The sequence below is a fragment of the Leucoraja erinacea genome, chromosome 24 (assembly GCF_028641065.1).
Source record: "Leucoraja erinacea ecotype New England chromosome 24, Leri_hhj_1, whole genome shotgun sequence".
In the NCBI taxonomy this organism is placed as follows: Eukaryota; Metazoa; Chordata; class Chondrichthyes; order Rajiformes; family Rajidae; genus Leucoraja; species Leucoraja erinaceus.
Genome location: NC_073400.1, coordinates 13,733,457 through 13,750,175, shown reverse-complemented (window position 1 = coordinate 13,750,175; position 16,719 = coordinate 13,733,457). Strand labels below are relative to the sequence as shown.

Below are 16,719 nucleotides of genomic sequence, written 5' to 3'. Positions count from 1 at the left end.
ATAATATTGCTAGCAAAGGTGGTGTTGAATGTGTTCTTTATATGCTGACAGGAATACATTCTGGATTATTTTCTCTTTTACCATAATGGCTATTGATGTACCTTCAAAAGGTAAATAACAGAGTTGTCGAAACAAAGAACTGCAGATGCTGGTTTACAAAAAAGGATAAAAGTGGGGTAACTCAGCGGGTCAGGCAGCATTCCTGGAGAACATGGATAGGTGACTTTTTGGGTCGCCACACATCTGATCGTGATGGTGTTGGATGAGAATCTCAACTTTTTTCCACCCCCCCAACCCTCCTCACCATATCTGTCTGAAGAAGGGTTCCAACCCAAAACACCACCACCTACCCTGTTGTCCAGAAATGCTGCCTGACCTGCACTGACTTATTATATAAACAAACACAGAATTGATCACATTGCCTCTTTTCCGGGGCTACATCCATGCCCAGGTGGAGCTAGAGAGGGATTACACGCTGTCCACGGGTGCCCTGGGGATTTCCAGGATCGCTGGCCACCCAGGGGTGTTGAATGCAACCTTGACAAGGATTGTAACATAGTTGTATAGTCGTTTATCGTTTGACGTGTATTATGGTGGTGGTTTCTGTTTTGTTTTTGACTGTATTGGATATATTATTTTAATATTTGAATAAATATTTTTGAATTAAAAAAAGGATAAAAATGGAACGGGAGCCCGTTAGGATATCAATGCATGACCACAAAGCGGGTGTAAGAAAAGAATGATTTACTTTGACATCAATTTGCTAATTTTAGTCTCATAAAAACAGAGTACAGTACATAACATATGTACATCCAAATAACTTTCTATATTTTTACAACTAAGCAGTTTAAACAGTTCTTATAAAAAGTAACATTTTTGTCAGTAAAGCAATATATAGCGTACTAGTAAGAGGTAGTTTTACTATACATCATCTGTTCTGTGGTCCGATTGTACGAAAAAGAAGGATTTATAAAGGTCTCTATGGAGAAAGGTTTCTATTGTAATAAATATATTTCTATTGTTCATTTAACATTTACTTCTACAAAGATACCAAAATATTTTTTTAAATCAGCACTTTAAAGGCACCATGTACTTATGCTTTTCTATCTGAATATGATACTATGTGAGATGAACATTTCAACTATTTACCCTTTGCTGGAGTAATTTGTCATATTAATATTGTAAAAATATAATGTAGAGTTTATAAAACATTACATTGCCATACCTCAGCAAGCTGCCAATGGGTTCAACACAGAATACATTTACATTGGTTCATTAAGATTCAAGTGCTAATAGATTTTCCCTTTAATTAACTTAACAATGTGAAAGGAACTATTTCTTAATGTTTCGCAATTACTTTTATAAGCCGACAGAAAATGTGGTTCATAGGTTTCTGGCTCATATGTGTACTCAGGTTTGCTATTCACACATATCAGCCAAAAATCATCTCCTGCCTATCCATTATTTCCTTATATTTATGGCAATGCCTTTTGTTGACTGATTGAACAGATTTTTGCTGATGATCGCAATCAATCTGCTGTTCTCTTAATCAGTTCTTTATATCATGAGGTGATTCCCAGTGTTTGGGGACCCTCCTGGGATTATGCATTTCAAGCATTTATACATTTGATGTGAATGAAGGTCCTTTGGTTGGATAGAAACTGATTTGAATCTTGTTATGTGCTTGCTCTGTCTTCTCTGAAGCAATTAAGAGCTCCTCATCAGTGAGACAGGATTGTTGCGTTGAGCAGTTTTCTTCCTTGTCTTTCCTCTGTTGACATGGAATTAGAGTCACAGGTGGAAAGGGGTACGCGTGCATCATCTGGTGATGACCTGACAGCATGCCGAGGCTTTCAGATGGATCAAGGATGATTTCGTTATCGGCAAAGGTCATCAGCGCCAGGGTGGAATCGCACGACTGTTTGTCGACATCTTCTGAGCTGAGGGAATCGTGGCTGGTCTGTTTAGACTGGCACCGCTTCTGCCATTTGCACTCCCGGAGCATGCGGAGATCCTCTTTGAAATGTGGATTGAATAACAGATAAAGCAAGGGGTTTAAGCAAGCGGGCAGGGGAAGAACCACGAGGAGGATCGATTTAATTACGTCCGGACTGATTAAGAAAAGATTGAGTAGGGAAGAAAATGTAAGAAAGGCCACGGGGCAATACAGAATACAGTTGGTGAAGATCAACCAAGCCACATGCTTAATCATGGCACAGTCCCAGATGCTATCAAACTCCCCTTTCATTAGGTCACAGTAAAGTTTGGTGTAGGTTCCAGTTATAACAAGGAAGCAAAGGGTATTCATCATAATCAGAGCTACCATGAAGCCCAGAGTAGAAGATTTCCCACCAGGGACAGGTGATGGGAGGCAAAGTGGTGTGGTCCCAAATTCACCGACTGAGCAGAGAGGCAGCGCAGCTGCACTGAATGATAGGATTGTGCAGCAAAAGGCAGCGAATTTCACACTGGTGAAAGATGGTGATTTCCCATAGGCACGGACACAGGACACAGAGATGCTGCACTGAACGGCAGCCAGAGTCAGGAACAGTATAGATGCTTCTGAGGCAAACACAGACACAAATCCGGTGATTCTGCATCCCATACCCGTCTCCCATTCTGCACCATGCTTTGCAAATTGCCCAAAGGTCATTGCATCAACAATTGCCAAGGTGCCACTGTACAACCCTGTCAGCATGTTGGCCCCTGCTATCAAACCTATCACAAATTTCACTGGAGATAGATAGCTGGGTGACGCATATATAGTTGTGATGACTAGACCATTGCACACCACAGAGATAAGAACAATCCCCCAAACTCCGAGGCGTATTATCCAGCTTTCAAAGAGGTATTCACATGGATTAAATGGACCTGCAAAAAAAAAATCACATTAGAAAACAGAAATAATAATATGCAGCTCTTGTTACTCAAACCTTGTTGAATCATTGTGTTTGTCATGATGTAGCATTTTTAAAATCACATTTGTACAAAAAGATTACAGATATCTGGCACTTTAATCTGAAACAGATAGGTTGTAGGTTAAATAAATATTTAATTTTGAAATAAAAAAAAAAAGACAAAGCACTGGAGCACTCAGCGGGTCAGGCAGCATCTCTGTAGAATATGGAAAGGTGACGTTTGGGGTCAGGCCCTTATTTCAGTGAAGATGGACACAAAATGCAACTCTGGGTCGGGCAGCATCTCTGGAGAAAAGGAATAGGTGACGTTTCAGGTTGAGACCTTACTTTAGACAGAATCAGTGGAGAGGGAAATTAAAGGGCATGTCCCACTTGGGCGTTATTTGCGCACCACGCAGATGGCGGGCGAAGATTTTGTACATCCCAAAATCCTGGGGCGCCGCGGCGACCACGCGTCCCTGCCTACGTCACCACACACCATGCGCACGTAATGCGCACCATGCGCACGTAATGCGCACCATGCGCGCGTTGTGCATCGTGACGCGTAAATGATGTTGCGTAAATGATGCTCAAATGACGCCCAAGTGGGACAGGCCCTTAGAGGTATGAATATGTTCAGAACAAATCAGAGCCGGCACCGATGGCCAAGGAGCCCACAATAGTCCATTGTTGGCTGTGGAGGAGGCAATAGCAAAGGGATATGAACAGTGAAACTAGCAGGGCGACTAGGGTGGGAAAGGGACAGATGAGGAAACTAGGCGACTAGGGTGGAAGAGGGACAGAGAAAGAGGGAATGCAGGGATGCTTGAAATCGATATTAATTCCACTGGATTGTAGGTTGTATCTAAATGAGGATTGTTTAATTTAAATGTTTATTATTGTCATGTGTATCGAGATAGTGAAAAGCATTTTGATGTGTGCTATCAAAAAGTTTTTAATTGTGGTGGGGGGATTGGGGGGGGGGGGATAAAACTGAAAGAGAGGGGCAGGACACATCCTGGTGAGTGATAGGTGGAAGACCCAACCCGAAACGTCACCTATCTATGTTCTCCAAAGATGGTGTTTGACCCACTGAGTAACTCCAGTACTTTGTGTAAACCAGCATCTGCAGTTCCTCGTATCTACTTTTTAATTTCAAAATCTTTGTTATGCTCATTTAAGTATTATATTTGCCTTTGAAATATTTTAGTAACTCACCTGGCGCAGGTGTGCACTGAATACTGGGATGTAGTTTGGGATCTTCCACATCCAACTGGAAGTCATCCATATGCAAGTAATCTATGTATTATAAGAATAAATAATAGTATTAGTGGGGGGGTTGTGAGAATTTTAGCTATAGCAATAGAAACATAAACATATGTGAGCTTTGTGAGCATAACATAACATTACATTCAGTATATCTTTAAAAGTACAATTATATTGAGATTTTCCCAAATAATTTCCCCAATATAAGCCTAGATTTTAACATAGTACATTAGAGGGTGGTTTCCCACAGTTGAAACTTGTTAGCTACCAACTTAAATATTATAGTTTCAGGCGCAGGAATATTTGCTCTTATGAACATTTCCTTTCCACTTTGGAGCAAGCAATTCTGCACAGAGCTATCAACAACGTGCAGAAATTGATTGATTGAAAGATACAGCATGCAAACAGGACTTTGGCCCACCAAGTCCACGCTGACCATTGATCTCCCATTCACACTATGTTAGCCCACTTTCGCATCCACTCCCTGCCCACTTGGGGCAATTTACAGAGGCACATTAACCTACAAGTTGATGGAAGGCAAGGTGTATTTTAGAATGCGATCAACTTTAAATCCTATTAGAGTTTAGAGATACAGCATGAAAACAGGTCCTTTGGCCCTGTCCATGTTGACCATCGATCACCAGTGCACAGTGGAGGTCCAGCACTTAGCAGCATGGTGCGCTGACAACAACCTGGCCCTTAACTCCAAGAAGACCAAGGAGCTCATTGTAGACTTCAGGAAGTCCAGAGGTGGCACGCACACCCCCATCCACATTAACGGGACGGAGGTGGAACGTGTTTCTAGCTTCAGGTTCCTGGGAGTCAACATCTCCGATGACCTCTCTTGGACCCACAATACCTCTACTCTGATCAAGAAGGCTCATCAGCGTCTCTTCTTCCTGAGGAGACTGAAGAAGTTCCATCTGTCTCCTCAGATCCTGGTGAACTTCTACCGCTGCACCATCGAGAGCATCCTTACCAACTGCATCACAGTATTGTATGGCAACTGCTCTGTCTCCGACCGGAAGGCATTGCAGAGGGTGGTGAAAATTGCCCAACGCATCACCGGTTCCACGCTCCCCTCCATTGAGTCTGTCCAAAGCAAGCGCTGTCTGCGGAGGGCGCTCAGCATCGCCAAGGACTGCTCTCACCCCAACCATGGACTGTTTACCCTCCTACCATCCGGGAGGCGCTACAGGTCTCTCCGTTGCCGAACCAGCAGGTCGAGAAACAGCTTCTTTCCGGCGGCTGTCACTCTACTAAACAACGTACCTCGGTGACTGCCAATCACCCCCCCCCCGGACACTTATTATTTTTTTTTAATTCAAATCGTTTGCTATGTCGCTCTTCAAGGGAGATGCTAAATGCATTTCGTTGTCTCTGTACTGTACACTGACAATGACAATTAAAATTGAATCTGAATCTGAATCTGAATCTGGTTCTATGTTATCACACCTTTGCATCCACTGTCTACACATTAGGAGCAATTTATGGAGGCCAATTAGCCTACAAACCTGCACGTCTTTGGGATGTGGGTGAAAACCGGAGCACCTGTGGGACATCCACGTGTTCACAGGGAGAACGTGCAAACTCCACACAGACAGCACCCGAGGTCTGGATTGAATTGAATCTCTGGTGTCTTGAGGCAGCATTTCTACCAGCTAATCCCTTATAGTAGATTGTCACCCGTTCTGAACATCACCTCTATCCAAAAAAAGAGTACAATCTATGGTCTGAATACGTAGAATCCCAGAATGGTAATAAAATAATTACAGTTGCTCTCTGGCTGGATAGGAAATACTCCCATTGCTCTTTTCTGCCCATCTTCATCGTCACGTATCGTCGCATCTGCATCCCACAGGTTGAGCTGTTTGTGGTTATTTTTGCATGATGCATATGCACAGCACTGATAAGCAAATGGCATTTCCAGGACCCTGCATACAAGGTATAACATCTTCCAATTACTTTATTAAAGCGAAACAATTAACCATTTTTCATATTATAATAATTATATATAAAAACACACACACACATATATATACCCAGTAATATATATATATAATAAATTATATTAATTTAATATATTATATAATATATGAGCAGTATCTGAGGACAATGAATTCTTTGCTTTTTTAGTATTACAATAAGACTGCCATTTTATTTGCATTATGTAAAACAATGCACTATTTTTTACTTTATACTGCTAATTTTATGTGCAATGTTAAAATACCCGATGAATGGTTTAAACTGTGAAATTGTGGAACTGCAGTATGTAAGATACCATGGTGGAAAGCAAATATATAATGAGTGTCAAAAGGACAATTGTATCTCTCAGCATAAACATAATGGACAATAAATTCCTTGAGAAAATACCAGCGGTTTGAGACCATATCAAAGATTTGGTGATCAGGCAGAAAGATGGCTTGAAGTAGATAATTACTCACAATCTTGTTGAAAGGCAGAACAGACTTGAGGAGCATAATACTCACTGTTATCAAAACTTAATTGAGTTTAGTTTCGAGATACAGCATGAAAAATGTCCTTCAGCCCATTAAGGACACACCATCCAGCTATCACCCATTCACTCCATGTTATCCCACTTTCCCATCTATTCCCTACACACCAGGAGCAAGTTAAAGAGACCTATTAACCTACAAACATGTCCCACGTCTTTGGTGTGTGGGAGGAAATCAGAGCACCCTGAGGAAACCCACGTGGGTACCACGCTACAACATTGTTAATGGATTCATGGAATGAAAATGACCAAGAAACTCAATGACATGATAGAACATTTCAGTGCACTGTGTAGTACAACTTTACTCAAAACCCAGTTGTTACTCTGCACACAAGTTCCATATTTCAATGAACTCAGTTGTGATGTTCTCTACGGGTGATGTACATACGTACAACTATTGAGCATAAGCAATTGAGTCCATGAATATTAGCCATTTCTTTATCCAATGGGTGCCATAATTACAGCATGATGGAAGGAGCATTTAAAACGAACTGTAGTGAGGGCAGATATTTCTTTGTAAACTTGGAGCCATTAATGTAATATAACCTCAATGGTTTGTGTGCTTCTAAGTAACAATAATCATACAACAAAATAATAATATGAAATGCTGGGATCAATATTTCTTGTTTTGCCATAAAGTAATTTATATTACACAGATATGCATTGCTGTAAATACCACAAATGAGAAAGTTATTTTATAGAGATTCATTAGGAACTAATTTTCCTTAGCACTTAATCAGGACATTTGTTTATGTCTTCTGTGTTCTCATTAGATATATGTTAGCCTAAGGCTTTAATTATATCATCATTTTGGTATTGTAGCAAACTATTAGCGATTTCTCCTGTTAAACAGGAACATTTTATGGCTTCAACATTTTTAGATGACACATTTACACTGTAAAATGATTGATTTGCTTAAATTAACTTTAAATCATTGGAGTCATACTCTCATACTGTATAGTAATCTCAGACTTTTTCGTTAAAGCATTTAGCATAGTGTGTTCAGTTTTGGTCACCATGTTATAGGACAGATGTTATTAAGCTGGAAAGGGTGCAGGGAAGATTTAAGAGGATGTTGCCAGGACTCAAGGGCCTGAGCTATTGGGAGAGGTTGGGCAGGCTTGGACACTATTCCTTGGAGCGCAGGGGAGGATAAGGGGTGACCTTATAGAAGTGTAAAAAATTATGAGAGTTATAATTCATGTAAAAGCACAGAGACTCTTTCCCAGAGTAGGGGAATCGAGAACTGTAGGACATAGTTTAATGTGAGGGGGAGAAATTTAATGGGAATCTGAGGGGTACATTTTCTACACAAAGGGTGGTGGGTGTATGGAATGAACTGCCAGAGGAGGTAGTTGAGGCAGGCAATATTGCACCATTTAAGAAACATTTAGACAGGTACATGGATAGGTTAAGTTTAGAGGGTTATGGGCCAAATGCAGGCAGGTGGGACTAGTGTAGATGGGACCTGTTGGTCGGAGTGGTCGGGGAAGTTGTGCCGAAGTGCCTGGTTCCACACTGTATGACAACATGACTCTTTGACTCGTTGACAGAAGGCATTTTGCTCTCAGCTTCATTTAGACTTATTTAACCATGGATCATAGACAATTAAATTCCCCTATCTTCTTCCCATGGAAAAAAGGATGAATGTGGAATTATTCTTTAAAATGAATTGCTCATATTGAAAATAACACTGAACTCATCTATACACATTGGTCTGCTATAACAATCTTCCTTTGCAATTTCTTCAATTTTCTTATTCAATGTTTCACAACAAAGCAGAGACAAATGATTAAAGTTGAACAAATTGTCTGCATTTAATTTAATTTTTCCTCTAAATTGTCTACATTTACAATGCCTTTGTGTTATGAATGTAGAATTTTACATGTGGATATTTCTGTATAAATATTTTACTTCACTAAACATAACAAAGATTAATATGAGGAGAATCTCACATAGTTTATCCCCCCCCCCCCCCACCATAACTTTCAGTCTAAAGTTCCTACGTACCTGAAATGTCACCTATTCTTTTTCTCCAGGGTTGCTGCTTGAGTTACTCCAGCTTTCTGTGTCTATCTTTGGTACAAACCAGCATCTGCAGTTCCCTCCTACACTTGATGATTGTCATTATTTTTACTACCATTTGTGCATTCATTCTTCAATTCAGAGTTATAAAATTATTATAAAGTTATTTAGCCCAACTATTCCATGCCAATCAAATTGCCTACCTGAGCGAGTCCCAGAATACATATTGTCAGGCCTCAGGGTTTTATCCACCTCTATGCTCTTTAAGAAAATAGTGTACTTGCTTTGGAGGGGATTAGCTGCAAGAGATTCCTGCCCCCTGCCTGCCTCTTCTGGCCATCACCTGTCCACCTGCCTGAACCAATGGAGAGACCACCTCCCTGAAATTCCTGTCTATCACACACCCTGTTCCTGTACGGTCCTCACTGAGTCTAATTGCTGCTTCAACTGATCTATGTGTTTTGAAAGGAGCCAAGAGAACAGTAAATTTTGGTCACTGGATGGAATGATATCATAACCAGCTGCACATATGTTTTGTCCATTTGGCTTAAGTTTAGTCATTCCCAAATACATTCAAAATCTGTCCATCACCGCTGCATATAAAGACATAAGCCATTATTCTTTGTTGTAAATGAATCAATTATTATAAAAAGATAAACCTTTAAGTTTATGTCACTTCTGTAGGTGAAATGCCCGTAATATAAATGGTCAAAAGAAAAATAATGCCATTCTGAAGGAGAAGGTGCAAATGTCAAGATCTAGTAATAAACATTTTGGATTTTTTTTACCTCAGCTTGGGAAAACTTTCTTCTGAAAAGGACTTTGATAGTGCCATGTTTCCTTTCAGCTTCAGATGTGTTAGTCCACTGAGTCCATTCAACGGGAGGGAAGAAAGCTGGTTGAATGTGAGATCCCTGCCAGATAGTGAATATGTTGAAGATTTGCAATGAAGAATGAATTTGCTATGAATATCTAAGCAGCAAATGAGATATTTAATTCACTCATAGAAATGCACATTTTCTTTTTCTATATACTGATCTGTTAACTTGATTCCTAGCTGTGATATATCTAAATAAGAACTAAAGGGCTTTTGATTATACAAAATAGTTAAAACAAACAAGAACTCCTGCCTATAGCAGAAAACAATATGGAACATAGAACAGTACAGCAGAAGAACAGGCCCTTCGATCCACAATGTTTGTGCCAAACAAGACGGCAAGTTAAAATAATCTCCTTTGCCTGCACATGATCAAGTATATCCCTCCATTCCCTGTATCAAAAAAACATTTAAATTCCACAATCATATCTTCCCCCAACACCACCCTGGCATCTCGGAGAGAGGATCTGAAGGCGATCAGTATCAGTAGGGAAATATTGTGGAAATTGATGGGTTTGAATGCGGTTCAAAGAAAACAGGAAAAGGCTACACAATCATATTGAATGGAGGTGCAGCTTGAAGGGCTGAATGGCCTCTCCTTGCTCCAAATGTCCGTGCTCTTGTGTTACCAAGGAAGAAGCTCACTCTGAAGATGGTTGTGACCTATCCATGTTCTACAGAAATGTTGCCTGACCCACTAAGCTACTCCAGCAATTTGTGCCCATTTGTGCAAACCAGCATCTGCAGTTCCTTGTTTCTATAAGACCCTCCTTCAAGGCTTGGTTGGAGCATATTTTTTTTCAGTTTACAATAAAATTCAAATGCTCAGATCAAAGCAGTAAAAATTGAATCCATGAAAGTTACTCCAAGTCAAATAAAATCTTCCAGTCAGCTAATGTTTGCCCTTTCTCCAATCACCCTCTTGATCACACATTGCCACTGGCCCCAACCTCCACAATCATCATATTTATTATTGGCATCACAGATTGGTTCCGAAGAGAAGTTCACGCTCACAAGTTATTGGAGTAGAATTAGGCCATTCGGCCCATCGAGTCTACTCTGCCATTCAATCATGGCTGATCTCTGCCTCCTAATCCTGTTTTCCTGCCTTCTCCCCATAACCCTTGACATCCGTTCTAAACGAGAATTTGTCTATCTCTGCCTTAAAACTATCCACTGACTTGGCCTCTACAGCCCTCTGTGGCAATGAGTTGCGCAGATTACTTACCCTCTGACTAAAGATGTTCCTCCTCACCTCCTTTCTAAAAAAGCGCCTTTTAATTCTGAGGCTACGATCTCTGGTCCTAGACTCTCCCACCAGTGGAAACATCCTTTGCACATCCACTCTATCTATGCCTTTCATTATTTTGTAAGTTTCAATTAGTTCCCCCCTTAACCTTCTAAACTCCAGCTAGAAGAGGCCCAGTGCTGTCAAGCAATCATCATATGCTAACCCACTCATTCTTAGAATCATTCTTGTAAACCTCCTCTGGATCCTCTCCAGAGCCAGCACATCCTTCCTCAGATATGGGGCTCAAATTTGCTCAAAGTTACCATGATAGCGACAGCTCACAGGCAATGGCTGAGTTTCCCTTTATTAACGCCAAATTTATGATAATTTATGAGTTTCTCACCAAACGTTCTCCAGCCGTCACCTGCTGAAGTCTACATGATCGCAAACCTCCTCCCATTGTTTCCTAGGCTTCTCCTATGTTTCCTCATGTGTACCATATTAACAATACAAAAAGCAGAGAACTCCAGTAGTGTGCAGAGCAAGCCACAGTAGAACCCTGAGGTATGTCACACAACTCCATGAGACGAATTCATAGACTCTCTAAATATTGTTAGTCAGAAATGATATCTTTTAATAAACTACATATGAATCCCAGGACATATTAAAGTATGGGAAATGCTGCATGTGACCTGGACATTAATGTTTTAAGTAAAAAAGACCTATAGAAACATAGAAAATAGGTGCAGGAGTAGGCCATTCGGCCCTTCGAGCCTGCACTGCCATTCAATATGATCATGGCTGATCATCCAACTCAGTATCCTGTACCTGCTTTCTCTCCATACCCCCTGATCCCTTTAGCCACAAGGACCACATCTAACTCCCTCTTAAGCCAATGAACTGGCCTCAACTACCTTCTGTGGCAGAAGCTATGTATGTTAAATCCATGTTATTTATCACATTATTGTTTCCAAATGTTTGCATATAGCTAAATGTTATTAACTATGGCCAAAATCATAAAAATTCTGGAAATAATTGTCTATGTTAATATGAAATGATATTAAACGTTAATACTTCATGTTTATAGATAAGTTCACATGCTTTCTTACTCAGTTTCAATTGTTACTTTATAAGCCACAGTAAATGAAAATACTTACAACTTTTTTAAAGAACGCAATGACGAAAAAGCGTCAAAGTGAATGAATGCTATATCGTTCCAACTCAGGTCCCTGGGAAGGAAACAAATATCACCATCAGCTAAATATCTGATATCTCATTTGTGATGCTCTATATTTTACACTAGTGATTGGATTAAATAATGATTTCATGCATTATATAATATGGTGCAGTCTGCATCAAAAATATTCTGTTAAATTCTAGGTCAGGAATTTCCTGAATTTTACCTTTTAAAGCTATTTTTTTTATCACCACCCTGTCGTGGGTTAACCTTAAGCAAAATACCACATTTTGGAGGCTAGAAATAGGATTGGTTGTCAAGCAAAACATATTTTGCTCCCACACAATAAACAGATATTCAGCTGCAAACCAAAGAGAGACAGAAAGTGCTGGAGTAACTCAGCGGGTCAGGCAGCATCTCTGGAGAAAAAGGAAGGGTGATGTTTTGTGTCGGGACCCATCTTCAGACTCTTCAGAGATGCTGGCTGACCTGCTGAGTTACTCCGGCATTTGTTTGTATCTTCAGCTGCAACCCATTGAGTGTTATAATGAAACTGAAAACATATGACTTTTACACGTAAAGTCAACCTCAATTGATAACGAACTGCACTCACAGCCTTTAATTACATTTTTTTGATCATCTAATTCTATGTTCACATGTGACTCACCGATGGTTTCAGTTCCAACCTGTGCTGCTCTTTGTTCACCAAAGGACCTGCTGAACTATGGACTGGGAGAGTACCAAGCCTCTCATTGATCATCAGCCAGGTTACTCGCTTCCATATACATCAATGGTGTACAATTATGGTGGCACGGTGGCACAGTGGTCGAGTTGCTGTCATTCAGCTCCACAAACCCAGGTTCAATCCTGACCATGGGTGCTGTCTGTATGGAGTTTGTATGTTCTCCCTGTGATCGTGTGGGTTTTCTCTGGGTGCTCCGGTTTCGTCCCACATTCCAAAGATGAGCAGGTTTTGTAGGTTAATAGGCTACTGTAAATTGTCCCTAGTGCGTAAGATAGAACTAGTGTATGGGTGATCACTGGTCAGCGTGGATTTGGTGGTCTGAAAGGCCTGTTTACACGCTGTATCTCTAAACTAAACTAAACTAAACTAAACTAAACTAAACTAAGTAAAGGAAACATGAATAAGTTGTGACTGAGAAAATGACAGTGTTCTTGAAGTGCCTATTGAACAGCCAGAACTGTTCTCCTTTCTTTCAAGGCAAATAAATAGTTATTTTATAACACAGACACCATAAGCTACAAGGAATAATATTAGAAACCAGGTTAAACAGCTTAACAGGCGTTGGTGACTTGTAACATAAGATGCCGATGAGCTATTGTTTACAAGGGGTTAATGTTTTGTAACAGAGGGTTACATCTGTGAGAAAAAGTCACTTTCCCACACAGCTTGTTGAATCAGGACAATGAACACAAAAGGAGCAAATGACTACGGACAAAATGTATTTACTGTTGCAAGTTATGGCATTTCATGCTGGAGGCTGAAAGTTTTTGTCTTTTCTAATTGGATATGATTGTTTACAGCAGAATAGAGGCAAAAGGTAACTTATAGCCTTGACAAAAGATAACGCAAGTCAGGATGAGGAGGCAGTTTCTTGCCCTTGTATCCAAAGATTTTAAAACATCCGTTGCGAGAGCAATTGATGCTACAGCTACAAAGAACATTCACAGGCATCTTTATTTTATATGACTGGCTGTGTGATTGAGTTCCAGTTTGGTGCCTGGAATCAGGTTTCTATCTTATCAGTAGAGCAGTGCAAGTTCATCGGGGACGGTTGCTTCAGGAAAGAATGTGAAAACCTACTCACAGAGAACGCAGAGCCATTAGTTGTCGAAACGTGTCAGCTCTGATTTCAGTGATTCTATTGTGCTGCAGGCCGCTGAAAAGACAAACGGGACAATGGGATCAAGGTTTCAAGACATCATTCTTGTTCCAGAGGACAGAGAGAGAAAAAAATCAATCATTTTGGCATGAGAAAAGACAAAACATAACGGAAGTGACTTTTATCAAATGTTCACAAAGTGGCTTAATGTTAAACAGAAGATAAGTTGCCATTATCTGATTTTTTTTCCCAATCAATTTCCTTTCCAATTTCTGCCTGAGGGTACCGACCTGTCTCCTTGGGTACCAGTCGCCATCTGGTACCTAGCCTACCACGGATTTCTTTACATGTAAAGCCTAAGAATAGGTCGCCTGGGTATTTTATCACGAGAGGCATTAAAGTCCAGGCTGATCGCGTTCTCCTCTGAAATCCGACACCTTTCAGACAAGTCCACTAGATTAAAAGCATAGATGGACTAAAATTCTGGTGTAACTCAGCGAGTCAAGCAGCATCTCAGGAGAAAAGGAATGGGTGACATTTCAGATCAAGACTCTTCTTCAGATTGAGAGTCAGGGGAGAGGGAAACTAGAGGTAATCGGGGTTGGGTCTGAACTGGGAGGTCTAAACCAGAATTGGAAGCCCCGAGACCCACTGAGTTCCTCCAGCATCTGCAGTTCCTTGTCTCCAGTGCCTGAAGAATGGTCGAAAATGTCTCCCATTCCTTCTCACCAGAGATGCTGCCTGTCCCACTGAGTTACTCCAGCATTTTGCATCTACCTCCAGTTCCTTCCTGCAGATTAGAATCATAAGCGGTTAAACAGCCTGACCTCCTCTTCTCTTGACCAAGTGACATTGAGGTCATTTATGCCTTGACCACCATTTTAATGATTCCATTGCATTCCCTGCTGCCATTTCTCTCCATTCCAATGCAAAGAGAAGCTGCTTCTGCACCAAGTGCAGGTTCTGATGTCGGCTTCAAGGGTTGCACAGTGGTGCAGCTGGTAGAGCCGCTGCCTCACAGCACCAGCGAGCCGGGTTCGATCCTGACCTCAGCTGCTGTCTGCATGGAGTTTGTCCATTCTCCCTCTGATCATGTGGGTTTCCTCCGGGTGCTCTGGTTTCCTCATGCATCCCAAGGATGTGCGGGTTTGTAGGTCCATTGGCCTCTGTAAATTGCCTCTTGTTGTGGAGGGAGTGGGTGATAAAGTGGTATAACATAGAACTTGTGTGAGGGCCAAAGGGCTTATTTATCAATTGGTGTATCTATCAATTAATCAATCAATTTGTCAGTATGCCTTCACTGGACTGTAATGTGCAGTAGGTAGGTTTAAATCATCTGTGCTCAGGGCCAGCCTTAGTAGGTGCGGGGCCCAATTGGGAACAATTTTGGTGAGCCCCAAGTTCCCAGCCAAGGTCTGTCAGCTCTGTTATTTAGTATATATTATGAAATTGTACACTGAGGTGCTATGGATTATACACTATCTTAATCCTCGTCTGACTGTCAGTACCTCTGCTGGCTTCCAACTTTACCGGAGCTGTTAATTACCATTAAATGTTTGTGGCGTAAATCAAACGATATTCCACTGGTAACTGCTGCTTTTGGGAGCGGACGATGCTGTTTGCTTCAGATGCACCTTGACTGGCTAATTCCAGATAAGAGTCAGCTGCTCGATCAGTGACTATCATGGTAATATCAGGCGTGTGTACACATCGGCTGGCTGGCTCACTGTAACTGTCTGAAATAAAGTTGTAGTAACGTGTTCTCTGTGCCCCGGGTGTAAAATACCTGGGTAAAGTGTGAGCGCAGAAAGGGATACGGGAATAGTATCCCGGAAAGTGGTGACAGTATAGGGGGGGTTGCACATAAGGTCATTGGGTCAAAGGGCGTGACGCAAAGAGCAGCTCAATCCATGTGGAGGACATGGCGGCATCGGTATACACTGTTAACACACAAAATGTGTACTTTCTTACCATTTAAAAACCGCCGAAATGGTCATTTTTTGCGCTGTAAATAATTGTGGGTGCTGTCCTTGAATGCGGGAAGGTATCAGGTTTAAACTGGTGTTATCTCATACTGTAGCGTCTTTTACAATCCGCGAATAATAGCCGCATTCATTGGCGTGTCCAGAGGGACAGCACCATCTGGATAAGCCTTCTCTATATAAAGCGAACTCAAAGTCAGAGCAATTTGATTGCAATATTGTGAGGTTGTTTTTTTGGGTGACTGAGCGCTCAGAACCAAATGCTTTAGTATCTTTGCTCTGAACCCGAGCACCAAGGTGTAAGCGGCCGAAGGAGCGCATCCCTCGGGACAGCCCTCACTCTCCTCCCAGGGTCAGCGCTGTCTGGCCACGGCCACCCTCTGCCCCATCTCCCCTGTTGGCCGCACTGTCAGGGGCTGTGGGCAGCAGCACCCACACATGGGGCCAGGTGGAGTGGGGCCACGGCTCCGGTAAACGTCAGTGCTGCACCGACACCCCAACCTCTCCCTCCCCCCCGACCCCCCCGACCTACACACTCCAATCTCCCTCCCCTCTACCTCTTCATAAGAATAGGTAAAATTGGCATGTTTTCAAAGACTTGCCAATTTCAACAAATTTCTACCAATTTCTATTGGAAAGCAACCTACTGAGATGTATCACAACTTGGTTAAGCAACAGGTACGACATGGCGGGGCAGTGGTAGAGTTGCTGCCCTTACAGCACCGGTTTGGATTCTGACTAGGGGTTCTGTCTATACGGAGTTTGTACGTTCTCCCCATGATGTGCATGGGATTTTTCTCCGGAATCTCCGGTTTCCTCCCACTCTCCAAAGACGTACAGGTTTGTAGGTTAATTGACTTGGTATAAATGTAATTTGTCCCTAATTTATGTAGGATAGCGTTAGT

The 16,719-nt window shown here is 41.5% G+C and overlaps 1 protein-coding gene across 1 annotated transcript in view; it reads right to left on the bottom strand.

The window, feature by feature from the left end:
* Window positions 1-727: 727 nt before the first annotated feature.
* Window positions 728-16,719, bottom strand: part of LOC129708659 (leucine-rich repeat-containing G-protein coupled receptor 6) — a 249,491-nt gene continuing 233,499 nt past the window's right edge. Inside the window, exons 13-18 of the mRNA XM_055654554.1 lie at window positions 13,818-13,889; window positions 11,969-12,040; window positions 9,492-9,617; window positions 5,937-6,097; window positions 4,116-4,196; window positions 728-2,871 (exon numbers count right to left, since the gene is read on the bottom strand). Of these exons, the coding sequence (XP_055510529.1) occupies window positions 1,619-2,871; window positions 4,116-4,196; window positions 5,937-6,097; window positions 9,492-9,617; window positions 11,969-12,040; window positions 13,818-13,889 (1,765 nt within the window). The 3' untranslated portion in view covers window positions 728-1,618. The remainder of the gene's footprint in view (window positions 2,872-4,115; window positions 4,197-5,936; window positions 6,098-9,491; window positions 9,618-11,968; window positions 12,041-13,817; window positions 13,890-16,719) is intronic.